Below are 19,229 nucleotides of genomic sequence, written 5' to 3' on the forward strand. Positions count from 1 at the left end.
TTATTTCGTTTTAAGGGTCAGTATATGAGTTATAGAAATGGTTTTTTTTGGAAGGTTTTATAAAATAGGGATTATATATATATATGATTTCAAGTAAGAAATTTACTTGGGAGAATGTAATTAGTTGAAAAATGATAATGATGGATTGATGAAATAAACATGAATTTTAGGTCGTTCGTTCTTTATTTCAATATAATGGTTGAACATATAAATTATAAGTTGAATAAGAGTAGCAATGGATGGATGAAAAAACTGAGTTTAGCCGGATGTTGTGAATTACTTTATTTCAACTTTTGTTTAAACTTAACATTTTTTGAAAGCAGCTAGACATAATTTATATCTCAGTATTCGTTGGATTTCATTGTGGAAAATCATGTCGACTTTAATATCATGCCTTCAAAAAAGTATTCTATAATCATCTTTACTAAAAAATTTATGAAATTAGGATTCTAGTAGTATATTTTCTACCTTGCAATTAGTTATGAGCTAGCCCATGCATATATATATATATATGTATTTACCTCTGTCACTACAAGAAATATGGTCTTTTGCTATGAATTGTTTTACTAAGATTCGTGGCAAATAATTAATTGATGACACAAAAATTGTTCGTGGAAAAAAAACAAGCATTTTATCACGGGATCACGTTGGCATAGCCTCCAAAGGTTTCTACTTGATGCATAAATTGGAAAGTTGGGGACTATTATAAAAACATGCATAAATTTAAATTATCAGCATGCAAGTTAATAGAAGTACTTATACATTTGTTATTTAATTATTTTATATTGTTTGTACAATTTGTTTTAAAATGGATTAATGTCTATTGTTGCCGATTTGTAATGAGTTGTTTCCTTTAACAATATATGAACCTCCAACAAAATAGTCTCAATGTTAAGTATAATATTGTATATATATAGATCGTATAATGCACTAAAATCATGCTAGCATGCCCCTTTCAGTCAAGTATATTTATATCATCCCCTTCGACTTTTTTGTACATAAAACGCCTAGCAATTGCTATATAAACACACAAATTCAAAGCGCTCATTCCGGCCAGCACCCAATAAAAGTAATCAAGGTGTGCGCGATTAAGATTGTTGCCAAGCCATTTTTCACCACAGCTCGAGCTGATTGCTTGCACAATAGATATAACAGCACTACTAGCAAAGCTTCCAAAGCCTGCAACACTAACGTATGCTGCGGCTCCCAAACTTCTCATCGACTCCGGCATCTGAGCGTAGAACAGTTCTTGGAGCCCAACGAACGTGAAAACATCGGCCAAACCAGAAAGTATGTATTGTGGAAGTAACCACCAAACCAGCATTGGAACCATTGCTTTAGGGCTGTCCAAAAGGTTATGTTCTTTTGCCACGCTAACCCTTTTTGCCTCTACTACAGCTGACACAGCCATGTTAAGCGAGGACAAGAATAAACCTATACCTATCCTCTGCAGCAAAGTTATACCAGAAAGGTGTCCGGTAAATCTTCTCGCTATCGGAACCAAAACTCGGTCATACACCGGAACAACGACCATGACAGTGATTCCGAGAAGGGCTTGAAGTGATGCTGCGGGAAGTTGGAAATGAGGTCCGATTGCTCGGTTCATCGTGCTACCTTGCTTGGTGAAGTAGGTCTGGAAGTTGGCTGCGTCTACGGCAAACATTAAGGAGCACAACCATATGGGGATGAGGAGGAGGACGAGCTTAACTTCTTCCACTTGATTCAGTGAGCATAGCCTCCAAGGGTTTCTACTTTCACTTGATGCATCAGTGTCGTCAATGATCGTTGCCTTATCTAGAAGTCTGCATTAATTTTCTTGTATTAATCACTTAAAAATAAAAAATATTTAATAAAAAAATGAAGAACACATTTCTCCAACAGAATCACATATTCCTCGGACATGATTTGTTGATACCAAAAATATTGCGTCCAAAACAAATAAAATTCCTTCATATTGAGTTGGCAATATTGACGCGACTCCTCTCATGGTGAGGGGTGTGTGATATATATATATAATTAATCTGTTGAAGTGAAAGGAATAGCGTCTAACTCTATAGCACGCATTATTTTTTACAATAATGCGTGACAATTGGACAACAACATTGGCAAGCAATGTCTTATTTATTTCCCTTTTTGGTTAACCGATTGCTGCAGACCATCCCAAATTGAAAGAAAGAAAGATCAAGAAAATAAATAACACGACAAACTAATTGATTTGATCTTGAATTATTTCTACGATTTGATATGGTGGTCCCAGCCTAGGACCCACATCAACCGTTCGATCTATTTACATACTAATTTAAGAGGCTAATAATAGAGCATGGTACGCACTGAATGCTGATTATAATTGACACGTACGTACCTCAACTGATTTGTAAGAACCAAAGTCCTTTCCTTCAACGTTTGACCATCCTTCATGTAGACCCCAGGTCTCTCGGGATTGCAACAAACGCCCAAAACGCTGGTCGTCTGTTCCAGGCGCCACTTGCGTGCCGCCGCCATGAGCACCTGGGCCACCGTGGTGATCAATGGGCTCCCCAGGGGACCCTGCTTCCTATACCTCTTCAGTCCTAGCAGAAATACTAGCAGTGACACTGCCATTGCCGCTGCCAAGGCTCCAAAACCTACCGCCCAGCTTACATTATCCTGTACACAATATTAATTACAAATTCTGGAAAGGTGGAGTACTTTTGGGGTAACTTTAGGAAAGAAATTAATTAATAATGCACATGCATATTACAGTTTTTACGTTAAAAAAAAAAAAAAACAACAACAACATGGAATGATTATTTTTTATACGTGCCTCTATGTATACCACTACAAGTGTGGATGAAGTGGCTCCAATATTTATCCCCAAATACCACCAGTTGAAGAATGAGCTCTTGGCCTTCTTCTCCTCCGGCAAGTTCTCGTCAAACTGATCCGCCGCGAAGGTTTGCACGCATGGCTTGTGTCCCCCTTCCCCGACTGCTATTATGTAGAGCGCTGTGAAAAATAATGCTTTTCGATGATTCAATGGTATTATTGAGACCGATGAGGCTAACAAAGCCATTCCCTGTGTGACATAAAAACCATGGAAATTAATTACCATGATGATCATCAAGTTTACTATATACTGTACCGTACCATAGTAATTGTTAATCGAATGAAGGCCGCATGATTTGTATGTTCGGTATAATTTATTGTAAAGATTTAGTATTATTTTGTTGTTGTTTCAGTATAAATGATGAATCATATAGCATCCCATGCCGAGTGAAGACACGCGTAAAAAAAAAACAAATTACTGAAGACAGAGCAATCACTTCTCATTTTTTGTGGATATATATGCAATATATAGCAATTTCGTAAATATGAGTAGGGTTTTTGCATGTAAAACGCGGGCCGGGGTGTGCGTATGGGAGGGGCCTAAAACATGCGGCCGCTTTAGAAATACTCGGGCTTTCTATATAGAGATGCGCATAAAGCGACCGACTTACGTACCGCCTAGCTAGATTGCGGCCGGTCTCTACCATCTTCGTAGCTCTCCTCTATACGTGTCTCTCTGTACATTCCAGACCTTCTGAGAACCAACCTCCAGTCACCTACTTGCCTATAAAAGGGGGAGTACTTTTGGGTTCTTGGTTTTAAAGGTCAAAGATACTGTAATATTCGTAGAGCATGCGATGGTAGTAGCCATGTTTCAGTAGTAGTACTATCACCGTACGTGTACGTAGCTAGCTCGGGTGCAAGCTGATCACTAGTGCTAGAGGCTTTTGCTTGTTTGCAAGCTTGTGAGCCTGTATGTGCGATCGAGTAAGAGTGGCGGCGAAGGGTTTTGTGAGTAAAGGTTAGATCTGTGTTGAGATCATATTTCTGGCTTTACTTGTTTGATTTTACAAATTGTACGAAGAATGAAGAAACTTTTGAGCTATTTCACGTCCTGCCTTTTTCTCAAGAATATTAAGATGGGGAAGAAATTAACGAAGAAGGGCAAGAAACTCCGGCGGCTGAAGAGTATAATTTCATGAAACAAACTGGGAAGAAACTACCCAAGCAACCGAAACTCCATCCAAAGCTAACCACGAGCTTGATGTGCATGCATCCATATATATATATATATATACACACACACACATACCAGTCACGATCGAGATCATGTGCATCCGAGCGATCTCTTATATCCTCCTCGAAAAGAACTTGAAGGATTGAAGAAAAAGGTATTTAGTACCGTGCAATAGATGATGGAGGCCACAAGGATGATGTTGAAGCGACCGAGGAAAGAGTCGGCTATGTAAGCTCCAAGTATGGGGAAAAGATAGGACACACCTAGCCAGGTGTTTACATCCTTAACAGCAGTGGAGTTGGGCTCCTGGAGTTCTTCAGTAAGGTACGTGATGAGGTTACTAGCCAAGCCATAGAACGCAAATCTCTCTGCCACTTCAACAACTGCAAAAAAAAAATGCCCCCCCCCCCCCAAAAAAAAAAAAATTATCGGTATCTATGTATGTATATATATATTATGAGTGGCAAATTAAAGGAGGAGGAAGAGCTTGGTTAGCAGCTTACAGATGATGAAAATGGCAGCGTCCCATCCGCCAGCCTTGGTTGGTTTCCGTGGGGTGAAGTACTCCTTGGTATCTTCAAGGCGGCCATTTTCAATCATTTCTCAGACCGAGATCATGCATGAGGTTGGGCAATCCTGCGCATTTTTGGAGTCCTTTATAGTTTATATAGGTGAGTTTGAACTTCGAATTTCTCTCCATGGGTATTTAGGTACTTTAACATAGCCACCCTCAAATATGTTATAAAATTAATATGGCTACTTTATCATCTGGCCTACGAATGAATACATGATTTCTTCTGTACATCTTACACGTAGTTCGGAGCATGCGTGCTCTATGTAGCTCGTTTCATAGAATTATAATATAATTAATATTGTGGGGATTTTTAGCTTATTATTAATTATTTAATTAGTATACTAAACTGAACATATTCACATAAACTACTCACTTATATGATTAATTATCACTAATAAATTAGTTCAATTTGTCTTGAATGCATCATGACACCGTGCAGTATTAAATTAGGAAAATGATTTGTATAAAGTATTAGTGAGTACAGGTTCCGTACACTCACTTTAAAAATATTTGAATAAATTTGTGATTTATATTAAAGAATTCCCTTTTTAATTGTGGATCCTTTTATTTTTCAAAATAAATATAAAATATTTATACATTATAAGACTGTATCTAACATTACTCGTTAAGTACTTCCTCACCCAATCAACTAATTAATGCTCCGATGGAAGCATCTTTTTTCTTTGTGAATTGATTAAGACATCACATATAAAGGATAGTAGTTGAAATGAATTAATCTCTACTTCTGTTTATATACACAACGACAGAAACTATTCAAAATTGATTCCTATAAGAGTACGTTATTTCCTGTTCCGATATGGCCGGCGTGATGTGTAGTGAGGAGAGCTATTGGGTAGCTAATTCGGTGGACCATGGACTCCTTACTCCTTATATAATTTATTGTTCTACAGCTGTATTTTTGTCATAATTCATCATGCTTACATACTTTTTTCCAGCAAATCTCCCTGTTCTGTTGACTTCATTTTGATGGTATCCACATTAATTAATATGTGATATTTTGATAATTTTATTAATTAATTTAACCCGAAATGGTCGAAATATTTCGTAATAAAATATATGAAGATGAAAATAAAATGTGAGTGAATTGAAAGGAATCAATTCATCTCAAGAAAAGGGAACCAAGCTGCTCATATTTTAAGTAAATTAGCATTAAATTATGTTGAGGAAGTGATTTGGTTAGAAGGGGTCCTAGCGAGCTGTTGAAATGTACATGTATTGAGTATGAGAAGTCTGTATTGGATATTAATTGAGTTTAATGAAATGAAAGTGATGATTGTTGATTTAAACAAACAAACAAAAAAAATAAAATAAAAATAAAAATCCTCAACCTTTTATTTGAGATCTCTGTGATGAAGATCGAAATTAAGTGGCCGACCACAATTTTCTAATTTGTTGGTGCTTGTGATATTCATTATTCAACTCTTCGATATATGCACCATGAACTCGTAAAAGCGCAAGTGTCGAGAAATGGGGAATAACCGAATTTTAGAAAAAAAAAAATTCTGAAATTTTTGAAAAAATAAAATTATAACTCTTAAATATGTCTCTTAAATGTGCCTATTCATATATTTTATTTTTATTTTTTTTAATGATTAAGAAATTGATTATTAGTAAAATTATATTGTTTTTTTAATAATTACGGATGTTTAAAAAATACTTAAAAGAAAAAATAATTTGCATTGGTGTGCACATTTAGTGTGCACCTTAACATTGTCCTTTGAAAATTATTTTAAAAATAGATTTTATAAAATTTTGTGAGAATGACTTGCCTCATTTTTTAAAAATATATTTTGGGAAAGTTATTTTAATTTGTATTTGTTATGAAAATGAGGCAATATGTCTTGACGATTGGGATTAATATTCTGGCATATATAATATTTGGATTAAGAGAAATATACTACAAGAAAAATGGCCTTTTCCAGCGCTCAAAATCGTCGCAAATACCCTTCAGAATCGCTACATTTGATCAATTGTGGCGATTTATAAATCGCTGCAGGTTCGCCACTATTCTAAAGCCATTTTTGATCAATTACGGCGATTGGAAAAAATCGTCAGAAAATCTGCTATTTTCGGCGATTTTAGTCTATCGAAAATGTTCAAAAAATTCGACAGAAATGGCCTTCCGATTCACCTTTAAAATCGCTGAAAACAACTATTTCCGGCGATATATATCGCCACAAAAACTTAATAAAATCGCTGCAAATAACTTATTATTTTTCTCAACGATTTGAAATTATCGCCCTTAGGAAGTATTTCCAGCAGGTAGGTTTCGCCGGAAAAAATTTATTGTGGCGACTTAGTGTCGCCGGAAATAAATTCCTGTTATGAAAAAATTATTTAATCGCCGGAAAAAATGTTTCACAAAATAAAAAAAAAAAATTGCACAAAACAGTATAGATATGCAGTCTACACATGTAATTACCTAAGACTGATTCCAAACAGATATTTGGCATTATTGTAATGTGAAATGGCTTGTCAACGACCCATCTACTTAAATTTTATGCATCTATAATGGAAAAGGAGAACAAAAGGATATAATAAAAATAATAATAATCTATCCTGCAGATGAGGGACAATTAAAACTGAGAAATTAAAAAAACTGAAACTGAGATGTGCATGTTTTACTTCTGAAACTGAATACCTTCTCAACTCAATAGAATAGGAAAAGATTACTCCTTGGAATAGTGAAGATATAATGGTAGTTTGAATGAAGATGTTGACTTAAATTAGAAAGACATCTTCTCAAATATTAGAAAGCTTGACAAACTATCATATGCGAAAGACAATATCAAGTTAATAGAAATATAGGAATTGACAAGCATCACTGCAAAAGAGAGGAATTCTAACAAAGCACTATTTATAATTGAGGAAAAACTTAAAACAAAAAGATCAACACATCCAACATATGATCCTAATGATCTTAATAATAAAACATATGTGGGGTTTGGATTGATCCTAATGATCAAAACATTGAACTCTTCAAATAATAAAACTGCCATTTATGTTTAACCACTACCTATAGAAGTATATAGTTGCAATGACCCTCTCCTACTTTGATAAACGTGTTATGGAACAACTTGGATTACCTCTTGGGAAGTCAAAAAACCAGCTATTAGACTTTAATATGAGCATTAAGTAATTCGGTTCTGCATGGTGGTACAAGAATCCTTCCTGCACATATCAAAACCATGAAATAAGGCTTAATGGAGTACATGATATCATGTAATTTGATCTTAATACTCCATGATCCAGTTTCTTAATTTTGAGAAGTCACTGAAAACTAGGGGGAAAAAAACTGACCTTATCCTTGGCAGGTTTTATACAGAGAATGAAGGGGAATTCTTTTCATACATATCCCTTCAAAATAATTCCAAATACACACTGATTTCAATTCCAACATCTAGCCTGTAACATAAGTCATGAAGAAGCTAGCCTGTAACAATTTGAAAACCAAAATCACAGTAATAAGTTATTGAAAAAACTTCTACATTTCCACAAGAGAAGAATAAAGGTTTTCCCCAATTTCTCTACTAGTTGTAATTTCCAGTTATCATGGCAGGAATTTCATCTCTATGTCCGTCTCCACAAATAATAATTTTTTTCCCACAGGATCATGATGTGGTCTACAGGATTGCAGCTCTCTTTATTTCATGAAAATCTAATAACCAAACTTGAACTAGTTTAAGTTGTTTCATGAAAATCTAATAACCAAACATAGTAATGATAGATGACAGTTTTTTTGTTTTTCACCTCAAAAAAAACTTATGTTAATTCACAAAGTAAACGGGATACCTTTTCCAGAAAATATGGTAAGGATGTTCTACTAAATATGATACCTTGTTCTACTAAATGAGTAGCTCTAGATAGTAATAGTTTTTGGAAGCATAATAAAAGTAGAATCAAGAAAGAGACTTTTAAGTGTAAGAAAGAAAGAGATAGCTTAAACTACGATTTTTAACTTTGGGGAAGTTCTACTAAATATCTTTTTTCCCTTTGATCCAAGTGAAAGCTGAAAGTAGAAGCATCACTTTACGTTAAACAAAGAGGCAAAACCATTTCGCCCCTACATAGAAGCCAAGAAATCATAATATTATTCCAAAATCCCCATTAAAAGCTATTAAAAGATCTCACTTGGAAATTTATGCAAAACCAACCACTCATTAAATAGTGTCAAACATAAAGATAAATATTGCTTTCTCTTTATGGATCACAATCTAAGTAGTTTCTCCAGAATTAGTGATTCTACCTCACTATTCTGTTGCGCACAGTCACCATACGACTTTTATCTTGATGGTATTCAAGGTGATAGCCTATGAGGTTTAGATATTACTTCCTATATCTCTAGATAGATTGAGCTGGTTAAAGTACTAACATTAATATGATATCCTTGTTTATAAAAAATAAAAACAAAAAGATGCCTAACATTACTGCAGAAGACAACTTTGTGAAATTGTAAACTATATCAGGAAAGAAATACCTGCATATATATATTCATGGCAGCCTCGGCCATTTATACTTTTTCAGCGACACAGAGGTTGAAACTTTTTTATATAATCTGAAAGGAAAATGGGTTATCAGATTTGGGTTATGGGGATGTGCCTCTGGATGTATCTGTTTAGCTACGGCTTCATTTCCGTATACTCGCAGGGTGCCAAGGGTGGAGAGGGGACTGCTTTCATTGATGGGAAAGCAGCCATTGGGAGGATTGATGATGATTTTGTTTGTGCAACCTTGGATTGGTGGCCTCCTGAGAAATGCGACTATGGAACATGCAGCTGGGGTCGTGTTTCTCTCCTCAATTTGGTATGTTTCTGCAATGTATACACTTGTTAATAACATAACGAGTATTTATGAGGAAAGTATGATGATTGATAGTTGCAATGAGTATCAGACCTTCATGGTAATATCTCTCTGTTTCTTCTCTAATTTGTTGTTGCTGTTGCTGTTGCTGTTGTTGCTGCTGCTGCTGCTGCATTGGTAGTGTTTCTTTGTGTAATTGTTTGATATGAGGCATACCCGCATACATGTTCCAACCACATTTCTTGGCCATTTGATGCGGTTGATTCGTTTTTCACTTTTTCGGATTTATTTATCTTCCTTTCTCTTCTTGCATCAGTTTTAATGTGCAGTCATATTGTTTTTGCTTTTTCATCGGTTTCTATTAAATTCTCATCATGTTTTTCTGTATTTTAAATTATCTTCGGTTGGTGGGCTCGATGTAGTTCAGGAAGTTTTTTTAATACAACACAACCATTTCTTTTCTGGAGGAATTTATATCCAGAAATTTTTGAAAAATGATGCACTTTTAGTTGACCACTATAAATATGTAATGCAGAAATTTACAGTTTTCGTTTGAGCTGAAAACCTGTTCCTATTCAATATGAAAAAGGAAAATCTGTCAAATTGGTGATGTTGTTTGCATCATTGTCGTGTGCAGGATCTTGGCAACAATATTCTGTTGAATGCCATAAAAGGTGAGAACACCTAAACATCTGGAGATTTTTATTTATCACATGATTTTTCTTCATGGCATACTCATTTGTTTTCTCTAATGGTTCTATTGGAATCTAAAACTTTCCTTCCAATCTTGCTGCAGCCTTTTCCCCCTTGAAACTTAGACTAGGTGGCAGTTTGCAAGATAAGGTCATATATGGTACTGAAGATAATCAGCAACCTTGTATTCCTTTTGTTAAAAATACTTCAGAGATGTTTGGTTTCACTCAAGGTTGCTTACCCATGCATAGATGGGATGAATTAAACACCCTTTTCGAGAAAGCCGGATGAATTAACCTATATATGTACTCACTAATCATTCAGCTAATCATGTATTAAACTACTAATGTTTGAAGTTTCATATATATATATATATATATATATATTCAAACCAGCCATTAATCTAAGTACCACATGTATACTGCACTACTACTACTAGGATTTATAAGAGAATTATTAACCAAATATAGATATATATATTTTGGCAACATTAATAAAGTCATGAGTCCTGGCTTAGTGATTATACGCATTAATGGATACACACACATGACATACTTAACTCCCACACTCTAGAGTTCAAGCCGCCCGAATGAATTCCCATGACATACATAACCCATGGTGCTCAAGTAAAATGCAATTCCCCTAGCTGGCTAGAGGTCAGCTATATACATCTCTTTCATACCAAATGATCCAAAAGTTAAAAGTAAAAAAATCAATATACTTTGATATCATGGATGAAAACCCTAAAATATTGTCCAAAGCAATATATAAAGACAGAAAATTAATAAATATTTTCCAATGCAATATATAAAGACAGAAAATACCCAATAAAATTGGCAAGCCTCAGTTGCCTCATCTGCCCTACTCCCCGCGCCTCCTCCTCATTTGGTCGCAGTGGGTTGCAAACAGAGCAAGGGAGGGCCTCGGGCTGCTGGGCTAGGCGTAGAGGAGAAGGGGCTCCGACGGAAGACTGGCAACGGCGTCGCGGTGTGGGTGGTTGCGAACGGCGCCCCCAGCGACGGCGATATAGAGAAATCCGAGAGAGAGAGAGAGAGAGAGAGAGGTGAGGCCAGAAAGAAATTGGCGTGGGGGCTGGGGGAGAAGGAGGGGGTGGCCGTCGAGGTGAGGTCGCGGAGGCGTGCTGGGGCCGTTGGCGACGGGCTGTGCGCGGCGGAGGCTTGAGGGAGAAGAGGGACTGGGTAGAGAGAGGGTGAAGGGGGAGAGACGGCTGCAGGAGGGAACGAAATGAGCGGAAAACCTAAGGCGGGGGTTTTAAATTTAATGATCTTTTCTGGCGCTTTCGACTCGCCGCAATAAGTTTAAACGGGCGCAATCTTTTTTACAGCGACAATGTTCGCCGCAAAAAATAGTTATTATGGCAATTTTATTTAATCGACGGAAATTTAATGAGCTACAGTTAATACAACATTATTGTGACGACACAAATCGCCGCAACAGGTACAAATTTCGCCGCAAAAAATAATTTGCACATTTTCCCTCCATGATTTCCCATCATCGTATCGAAATTAAGTGGCGACTTAAAAATCGCCAGAAATAGCCTATATTTGCGGCGATTTTTGTTGCGACGATTTTAAAATCGCTGGAAAAGGCCAGATTTCTTGTAGTGATACAATAATTTTGAAAGATCTTTAAAAACTCTCTAATATCAAATCTGTAAGGGTGGGCAATATACTGTAAAATCTAGGTACCATTTGGTTTCGGATTAAAATACAGTGTTGAATTGAAGGAAAATACATGCTCAAACAGGAATCCACTCTACTGAAAAAGCTGTGAAATTTAGCGTTACCTCCAAAAGTACAAAACTTTGCATGGATTACTAGCCTCCCAATGAAGGTGAACTTGTTGTAGATGGGTGTTTTGTCATATGGGTGGTGTGGTAATTGTCGAATACCAATTTCATGCCTCATGCCTATGTTCAATGGTAAACCAGATATGAGAAACTCGAGGCAGAAAATGTTACCCTTTTTTGATAATGCAAATTGCTTTAGTGAGCTAGTTTGGGTTTTTATGGGAGCTAGTATCGTTTGGTTTCATTAGTCATTAGTATTGCTTGGGGTGTGTGGAAATTTAGAAATCAAAATTTGTTTGAGCAAAAATCTAATTCACTTGAAGTGTATGTTGATAATTGTATTGATTATGTATAAAGCTATAATAGTATTAAGTACTCTAAAGAAGGGATGTCACAACAAAAAAAAAAAAAATCTTTGTATGAATGTCTCCTTCCGTATGTTATGTTAAGTTAAATTTTGATTGGGCTCTTTGTAAAGAGAGTAGAGTGGCTGGTGTGGGTGTAATTCTTCTGGATGATAAAAGGGTCGTGTTGTTTGCCTTGAGTAGGAAGGAGGTTGGAGATTTTTCCGTTGATGGTATTGAAGTATTAGCAGCAATAAGAAGTTTACAAACGATCATTCACTTGGGGTACTTGAGGTTACAATTAGAAGAAGATTCTATGACTGTTGCTGATGTTATAAAATCAAATGATGAAAATTTTACTTCTTAGGAGTCTTTGATCATGGAGATTCAACGTTTGTTGTAATGCTTTCAAATAATTCATGTAGGAATATAAGAAAATGAAGAGGCACACATTCTTACTCAACATTCAAAATGGATTATGGATACTAATCAATGGTGGCACTCTTATTGAGATTTTATATTTTCTAGGGTGTTGCTAAATTCTGATTTGTTGTAAATGCTTTTGATGTTTACTATGTTTTGGGATGGACTAGTATTGTACCTATGTGGGTTGATTAATGTATGAAATTCAGTTTTATTAAAAAAAAAACAATTGTTCAGTATTTTCTTTTCGTCTGACTCTTCACTCCAAATAAGCCCAAGCAGTCAACGGCCCATAGGTCCAGCTCACCACTCTCGCAACCATATAACCGAGCGAAGGTACAAACATCGGCCCACTATGGCCCATTTCCCAAAAAATGAATTTGCCAAGTGCTTCCGGGAAGGTGGGGTTTTGGTCGGGTCAAAATAATGATCAATTAACTCGACCCGAATGTTATCCACAAAATCAATTAGTGATCCCGGGCATTTATTATATTAATTTATATTTTTTAAAAATAATAAACTAAATATTAAAGATTAATGTAAAATACTAAAATGTGACATTTTCCCTAACATCATTTTCCAAATGTATTTAAACTTTTGATAATTTACAGAGTTAATTTATAAAACACATATGAAAAATATAATACACGTTTTATACTTTATTCTCAAATTTGAGTGAGAGAAGGTTAATTATCATTGCTAATTTATATTTTTCAATTCACTTAAGCCTATGGGATATGCAATGTTTGTAAACGGTAAGCATGAGTGTTATTTTTTACATGCTCACATTTTTTTTCTTTACAAAAGCTAATAATTCATCCATGATTAGTGTAAAGTTGTTATGTGACTCATTATGGATCTCATTATTAAATATTACGAAATTTATTTGTTTTATCCATCTTTCTTGCAAATAATTTTTGGAAACAACATATGATAAGAATCATCTTCTTTTGAGAATATTTTGTTTTATGTTATTGTTAAGAATGAAAACTCTTGATGCAAACCATGCATATAGCAAAATATTAAGGAGTGTAAGTTTAATTAAATGGGTAATGAAACACGTGATACATGGAGTTAGCGATAATTTTTGATGTAATTTTTGAGCTTAACATAAATACATATTAAAATTAGCGGGATTGGGTTAAAATATTTGACCTATTTAATTAAATAGACCGAGTTAGAATTAATTGACGCATGACATAATATAAATTAACACTATTTAAATATGATACAAGGATGAAAGTTGTTAATCTTAAATTATAATGTTTATATTATGAGGTATTCTACGTGCAAGCAGATTTGCAAACCAATTTATACATCAATATTGATGTGGATTATTTTAAATTCGCACAATTTCATTAAAATTTATCTTTCCTCCTTAGCATTGATACACGTATTCGCGTGCAAATCTGCATACAATTAGATTTTTTCTTATATTCATTTAATGGATATATGTATGAAAATTAATTGAATCCATACAATAATGCCCTTCATTTGTCCAACCAAATTTCATCTAAATCTAAAGGTCAATGAACTTAAAAAAAAAAAAAAAAAAACTAATCTGGTTAAAAACAAAGACATAATCTAGTTATTAACCCCCTCCCCCAAACAAATCCCAAATCCAAATTTCAGCACTGCGCCAAAAAGTGATACCCTAATAAAACTCAATTAAAATCAGAAGCTTGATCTGTTTTTAAACTCAGACCCTGTATTTTTCCGTTACATGCAAAGCTGATTCCACTCCCTCTCTCACAGCGAGGAAGAAAGAGAGAGGAGAGAGAGAGAGAGCAAAAATCAAAAGCTACACTCCGCCATTTTTGTGCGACCCATTGTTTCACTTTTACATGCCTTTCGTTTAGTTTACCATACTACCATTTTGTGTCCCACACACCAGAGGCGTTTCGTCACACTCACTCTCTCTCTAGTGCTCTCTTGCTCAGTTTCATTCTACTTATTCCGGCATTGAGGCTTAATCTAGGGTTTTAGTTTAAACCCCCTAATTCGAAGGACTGTGGGAGTGGAAATCAGTGGTGAGTATTTGTGTTCTGCCTTACATTTTATCTGTTTAGTGTTTGGTTGCTGAGAAAGTGAGGAGACTTAGATGAAAACGAGGGAAAACCGGGGCATTGTGTTTTGGGTTGGTTGTAATTAGTAAACAAAGAAATAAAAGCATAAAAATGTAGTTTTTTTCCCTCTCCTTTGTTTGTTTTGGCTTGTTTTCTTTTGGCGATTGGAAGATTTATGTTCCATTTTTGGTTTTATCGGCAGCAGAAAGGAGAATTCAGGTCCTGTCTGTCTGTTTGACCATCACGCTAAAGCCATCTATTTTGTTCCTCCTTTTGGTTTGGACCTAGGGTTTGTGTGCAAAATCACCACTTGACGTTGAAATGAACGGCAAAAGCCAAGTGATTTTGCTCTTCCTTCCATGCATGTTACGTGTTCTGGTGTTTGGCTTCCGAGAAAGTGAAGGAAAAAAAAATTGACACCTTTATTTCCTTTTTTCTCTGTGGTTGCTGGGTTTGATCTTTTCTTCATTTGTGTTTGTTAGAATGTTGGTTGGCATTTTGCTTACTTTTGTACCAGAGCTTGGGCTTATGGTGCCCCCCACAAATTTCCCGGGAGGTTATATAAATCTTGGGTTTTGCATCCATGCATGCTGGGTTTATTTTTCCATGCAAAATCACAAAATACATAGAGTGGTACACATTCTCCTTTATTATTTTCATATGTGGTTGCCAGGCAAATTGAGGAATGAGGTTAGGTTTTCGTTTTGTGCTAGTTATCAAAATTTCCTTGCTTCTAGTTCATGCAAAGCCCACGAGGCTGTGCTATTTTTTTTAGTAAATTTTATATGTAATTTGTTTTGCCTATTGAAAGCTAAAATTTTATATGTAAGAGGGCTCCCCTTTTATTAAGGCCTTTCACACCATTGATTAATCATATCTTGTTGGCAATTAATTAGTTTCTTCCTTTTGCAGTACCTTTGAAGGCTTTTTTTTTTTTTTTTGTAACAGATGGAGGAAAATCCCTCTTCAACTATTTTAGATGGCGAGATTATTGGGATCAGATTTGGTTTGGCAACTCATCATGAAATCGTAAGTAGAAGTAGGCTTTTCTCATTTACTTGTTCTGTACTTTCGGCATTACTTTATACGAGGGCTCTTCATGACATTCAATTGATAAGAAACACTTGATAAAATTTGCAGGAAGATTTTCTGTTTTGTTTTGAGGGGCTTGATCTAGAATCTATTTTGAGTAGTTATTTAGGAATGATGACCAATTATCTACCTAGCTAAGCATTGCTTGATGATTGGTAATTTATAGTTGACTATGCTAAACTATTCTCAAAAAGCATCTTTGATTGAGTACTATGTATTGCCTGCCAAATTCACAAGTCACTATATGATTTTGATGGTAGGAATTGTAGCTTTGACTCTTTAACCCAATAACTAAATAAATTTATGTACTTTTTTGTTTTTACAATGTTTACATTAGTGTACAGCATCGATCAGTGACTGCCCTATTAGCCATGCCAGTCAACTTGCGAATCCCTTTCTTGGTCTGCCTCTTGAATTTGGCAAATGTGAATCTTGTGGTACTTCTGAACCAGGGAAATGTGAAGGTGCGTAAGTGTTGTTATCTTTATTACTACTGTAGGATATGATAATTAAATATATGACTTGCAAATAATCGTTCCTCTGTATGTGTTAGTAAGAGCAACACTTGTTTTTCATTTTGTTCCTTTCAGGGCATTTTGGATACATTGAATTACCAATTCCGATCTACCATCCTAGCCATGTTGGTGAACTGAAGAGGATGTTGAGCTTACTTTGCTTGAAGTGCTTAAAGATGAAAAGGAACAAGGTAAGACCTGATTGAGTATTTTCTCCCACTTTATTAAGTCTCCCTTTGATCTCATGCGTTTGTATTCAGATTGGAGACTTAACCTAAATTTTAATTTGTTCTCTGGGTATTTCCACTCTGTTAATGGAGGAAACACAGAGGAGCACTTTTCTGCTAAGAAATGTCTATCAAGAAGCTTGCTTCATAAAAACCATTTTTTGAATTTCCTTCTGTATTTAACATTATATGCTTGCTAAGTAATTACATTATTTTTTTTTTCATCGTCTTGTATAATATCTTCATCGCTGTGTCTCCTATGTGTCTTCTCTGTGCATTTGGGTTGAGCAACACAAGGTTTGTGCCTGGTTTTGTCAAAACATTGCAAAGACGACCTTGAACCTTGATGCTGCATGATCTTATTTTCAATATCATCGATACCACTCTTGTCTTGGAATCCATGATTCTCTTCTTAGTTATTCTCTCTTAAAGAGATTGTTGATGAAAATAATTGGTATACCACTGTGTATATATACCGTGTTTCTTTGATTTTCAACTTTGTTACATTGTAAACCAGTTATGATCCACTTTGTTTTTTTTCTAATCTTACGATTTATAATCTGTTTTTTATATGCTGGATCTTAATACCATTCAGGTTCCACTAAAGAGTGCTGGTTTGGCAGAAAGATTGTTATCTTCCTGTTGTGAGGTCAGTATAAAATGATCAAACTATATTTTCCTTGTGATTGATGTGCATGATGCCATTCTTAGATTTGTTTTAGGTGTCATTGCAGTTATATCGTTTCTCACAAGTCCATAGTTCAATACAAGAGGAGTTATCATTTTTCTGATCTAGATGATAGAAATGATTCTGGTTTTGACGGATGAGAATGAATCAATCAATTCCTTGCATCCCTCGAGTTGGAAGCTCATTTTTATATTGAAGTAAAAGGAGGTTGCCCTAACTCTATTCACATCATTTTTCAACTCCTGATTGTGGAAGTATTTATGGTGGTAGAAGATATTTCAAGCTTGAGAATATGTGATTAAAGGCTGAAGGTTTTGTTAAGAAGGTCAAACAATGGTGGTTTTCTTATTATTCTCAAGGCACCCCAAGCTTCATTTTGGCCCATAAATTTAAGGCATTGAAGGTGGTTTAAAGTTTTTGGAATGAATTGACTTTTGGCAATGTAGTTTAGCAAATAAAATTTAGTTGACACTTTTTTTTTTAAGTGTATTACGTATAAAAAAAAAAAAAAAGCATTGAGAACTATATCCTTAAGATTTCTTTTGAGGATATAGTAAGAACGTCTTAAATTTGAGTTAACCCTTTACTTATAAAAAAAAAAAAAATTGAGTTAATCCTTAGGGGTTGGCTCAAGTGGTAAGAGCCTTGGTCTTGGTGGTATGCTCCCTCCAAGTCTAAAGTCCGTACCTTAGATGCAAACAATTTATAGGGGCCATTGGATTGATAGATTTTCCCTTGAATTACCTGAGGTGCTCGTGTAGATGCAAACAATTATTATTATTATTATTTTTTACCTTAATAGGATGAAGCGGGAACAATAGGAAGCAGTGGGAACAGATTTGCAATGGGTTTGACAATGACAACGCAGCACGATGCGGTTTCGTCCCAATTGGAAGGAGAGAGGTGATTGAAAGTTGAATAAAAAACCTTCGTTTTTACGAAAGTGGGAGGTAATATTTTTTGTATTTCTGAACATAGCAAAAAGATAGCTAAGTTCATGTATCTAGGGGGGACGACAGCTTCGTGGGTGGCTAAGGGGATTGAGGATTGTTTAGAACTTAACTGCTATGAAGGTTTTTTCATAGAGTTAAGGATGGGTAATGGAGTTTTTAGCATTCAACATCATGTTAATGCAAGAGGTAGTTTTCTGCAGCTCTCTGAATTCTGGAGGAAAGGTTTGTTGGTGATTCCGGAGGGCGCAAATGGCATTGGATGGAAAAGCTTTTTGCAATCCATTCTAATAGTACGTTTGGGTAGTGAGAAATGTTGAGAAGTGTTGAGAATGTTTGTGAATAGTAGTAAAAAAATAATAATAAAATATTGAATAGTAGTAAAAAGTAGGTGAAAAATAATGAATAGTAAAAAAGTAGGTAAAAAGTAATAATAAAGTAAAGAATAGTAGTGAGAGTACCTCAAGTACTCTCACTTGCCAAACATACCCTAAGTGTCACTGAATCTAAAGCCACTACTAGAAATGAGGAGTTTGTTGATGGAAAAATAGTGGGAAGACCTTCCTCAATCAAAGGTGCTTCATACGCAGCGGTGTTGAGGTCACTGGTGGGTAGTCAGGCCGAGATAAGCTCAGTGGTAGAAAGAAAGGGCAATGCACTTGTAGGAGACAAAAGATCTCAGGTGGCATTGGGTGAGTTGGAGGGAGTCTTGTGGGATGTCAAATTACAGTTGAAGGGAGTTATGGATTATGTAAGAGATCTAATGATTAAAGTGGATAAGGGGTTGGACCTAGTTGTGGGTATACTACCAAGTGTGCTGGAAAGTGTGCAGGCAAAGGGTGTGTCGACGATTGGGTCGTTGGGCGTTGGCATCTTTGTTCATGCCAATGTCACTATGCCTTCTGAGGGAGCTGTAGTGTCTCAAGCACCAGTTGCAGATGAAGTTGGTCCTTTTGTCCAGGGTTCATTTGTAGTTGAAGACGG

General features: G+C 35.6%; 2 protein-coding genes across 3 annotated transcripts in view; one reads left to right on the forward strand and one right to left on the reverse strand.

Annotated features, from left to right (window-relative positions):
* Positions 1–836: 836 nt before the first annotated feature.
* LOC109012320 (protein NRT1/ PTR FAMILY 5.4-like) lies at positions 837–4,838 on the reverse strand. The gene is made up of 5 exons (XM_035685062.1): positions 4,546–4,838; positions 4,208–4,425; positions 2,804–3,055; positions 2,363–2,646; positions 837–1,802 (listed from the first exon to the last, which is right to left on the reverse strand). The coding sequence occupies exons 1-5, from the start codon at positions 4,640–4,642 to the stop codon at positions 956–958; spliced, it is 1,698 nt and encodes a 565-aa protein (XP_035540955.1). The 5' UTR covers positions 4,643–4,838; the 3' UTR covers positions 837–955.
* A 9,553-nt stretch (positions 4,839–14,391) lies between these two features.
* LOC109012319 (DNA-directed RNA polymerase V subunit 1) overlaps positions 14,392–19,229 on the forward strand; it is a 29,802-nt gene continuing 24,964 nt past the window's right edge. The window contains exons 1-5 of one of the 2 annotated variants that reach the window (XM_018993888.2): positions 14,392–14,737; positions 15,722–15,802; positions 16,203–16,329; positions 16,456–16,571; positions 17,203–17,256. In XM_018993888.2, coding sequence (XP_018849433.1) covers positions 15,722–15,802; positions 16,203–16,329; positions 16,456–16,571; positions 17,203–17,256 — 378 coding nt within the window. In that variant the 5' untranslated portion in view covers positions 14,392–14,737. Of the gene's footprint in view, positions 14,738–15,721; positions 15,803–16,202; positions 16,330–16,455; positions 16,572–17,202; positions 17,257–19,229 lie in introns of those variants that run through there. The other variant, XM_035685057.1, reaches the window with a different exon arrangement.

The sequence above is a fragment of the Juglans regia genome, chromosome 14 (assembly GCF_001411555.2).
Source record: "Juglans regia cultivar Chandler chromosome 14, Walnut 2.0, whole genome shotgun sequence".
Lineage (NCBI taxonomy): Eukaryota > Viridiplantae > Streptophyta > Magnoliopsida > Fagales > Juglandaceae > Juglans > Juglans regia.

What these genes read in the sequence shown, in the direction of transcription:
- LOC109012320 (XM_035685062.1), bottom strand. Translation starts at nt 4,642, where the DNA reads ATGATTGAAAATGGCCGCCTTGAAGATACCAAGGAGTACTTCACCCCA. An exon ending in CCTCCATCATCTATTGCACG is followed by an intron (nt 3,056 to 4,207) that starts GTACTAAATACC and finishes TATGTCACACAG; the next exon opens with GGAATGGCTTTGTTAGCCTC. An exon ending in TTGTAGTGGTATACATAGAG is followed by an intron (nt 2,647 to 2,803) that starts GCACGTATAAAA and finishes TATTGTGTACAG; the next exon opens with GATAATGTAAGCTGGGCGGT.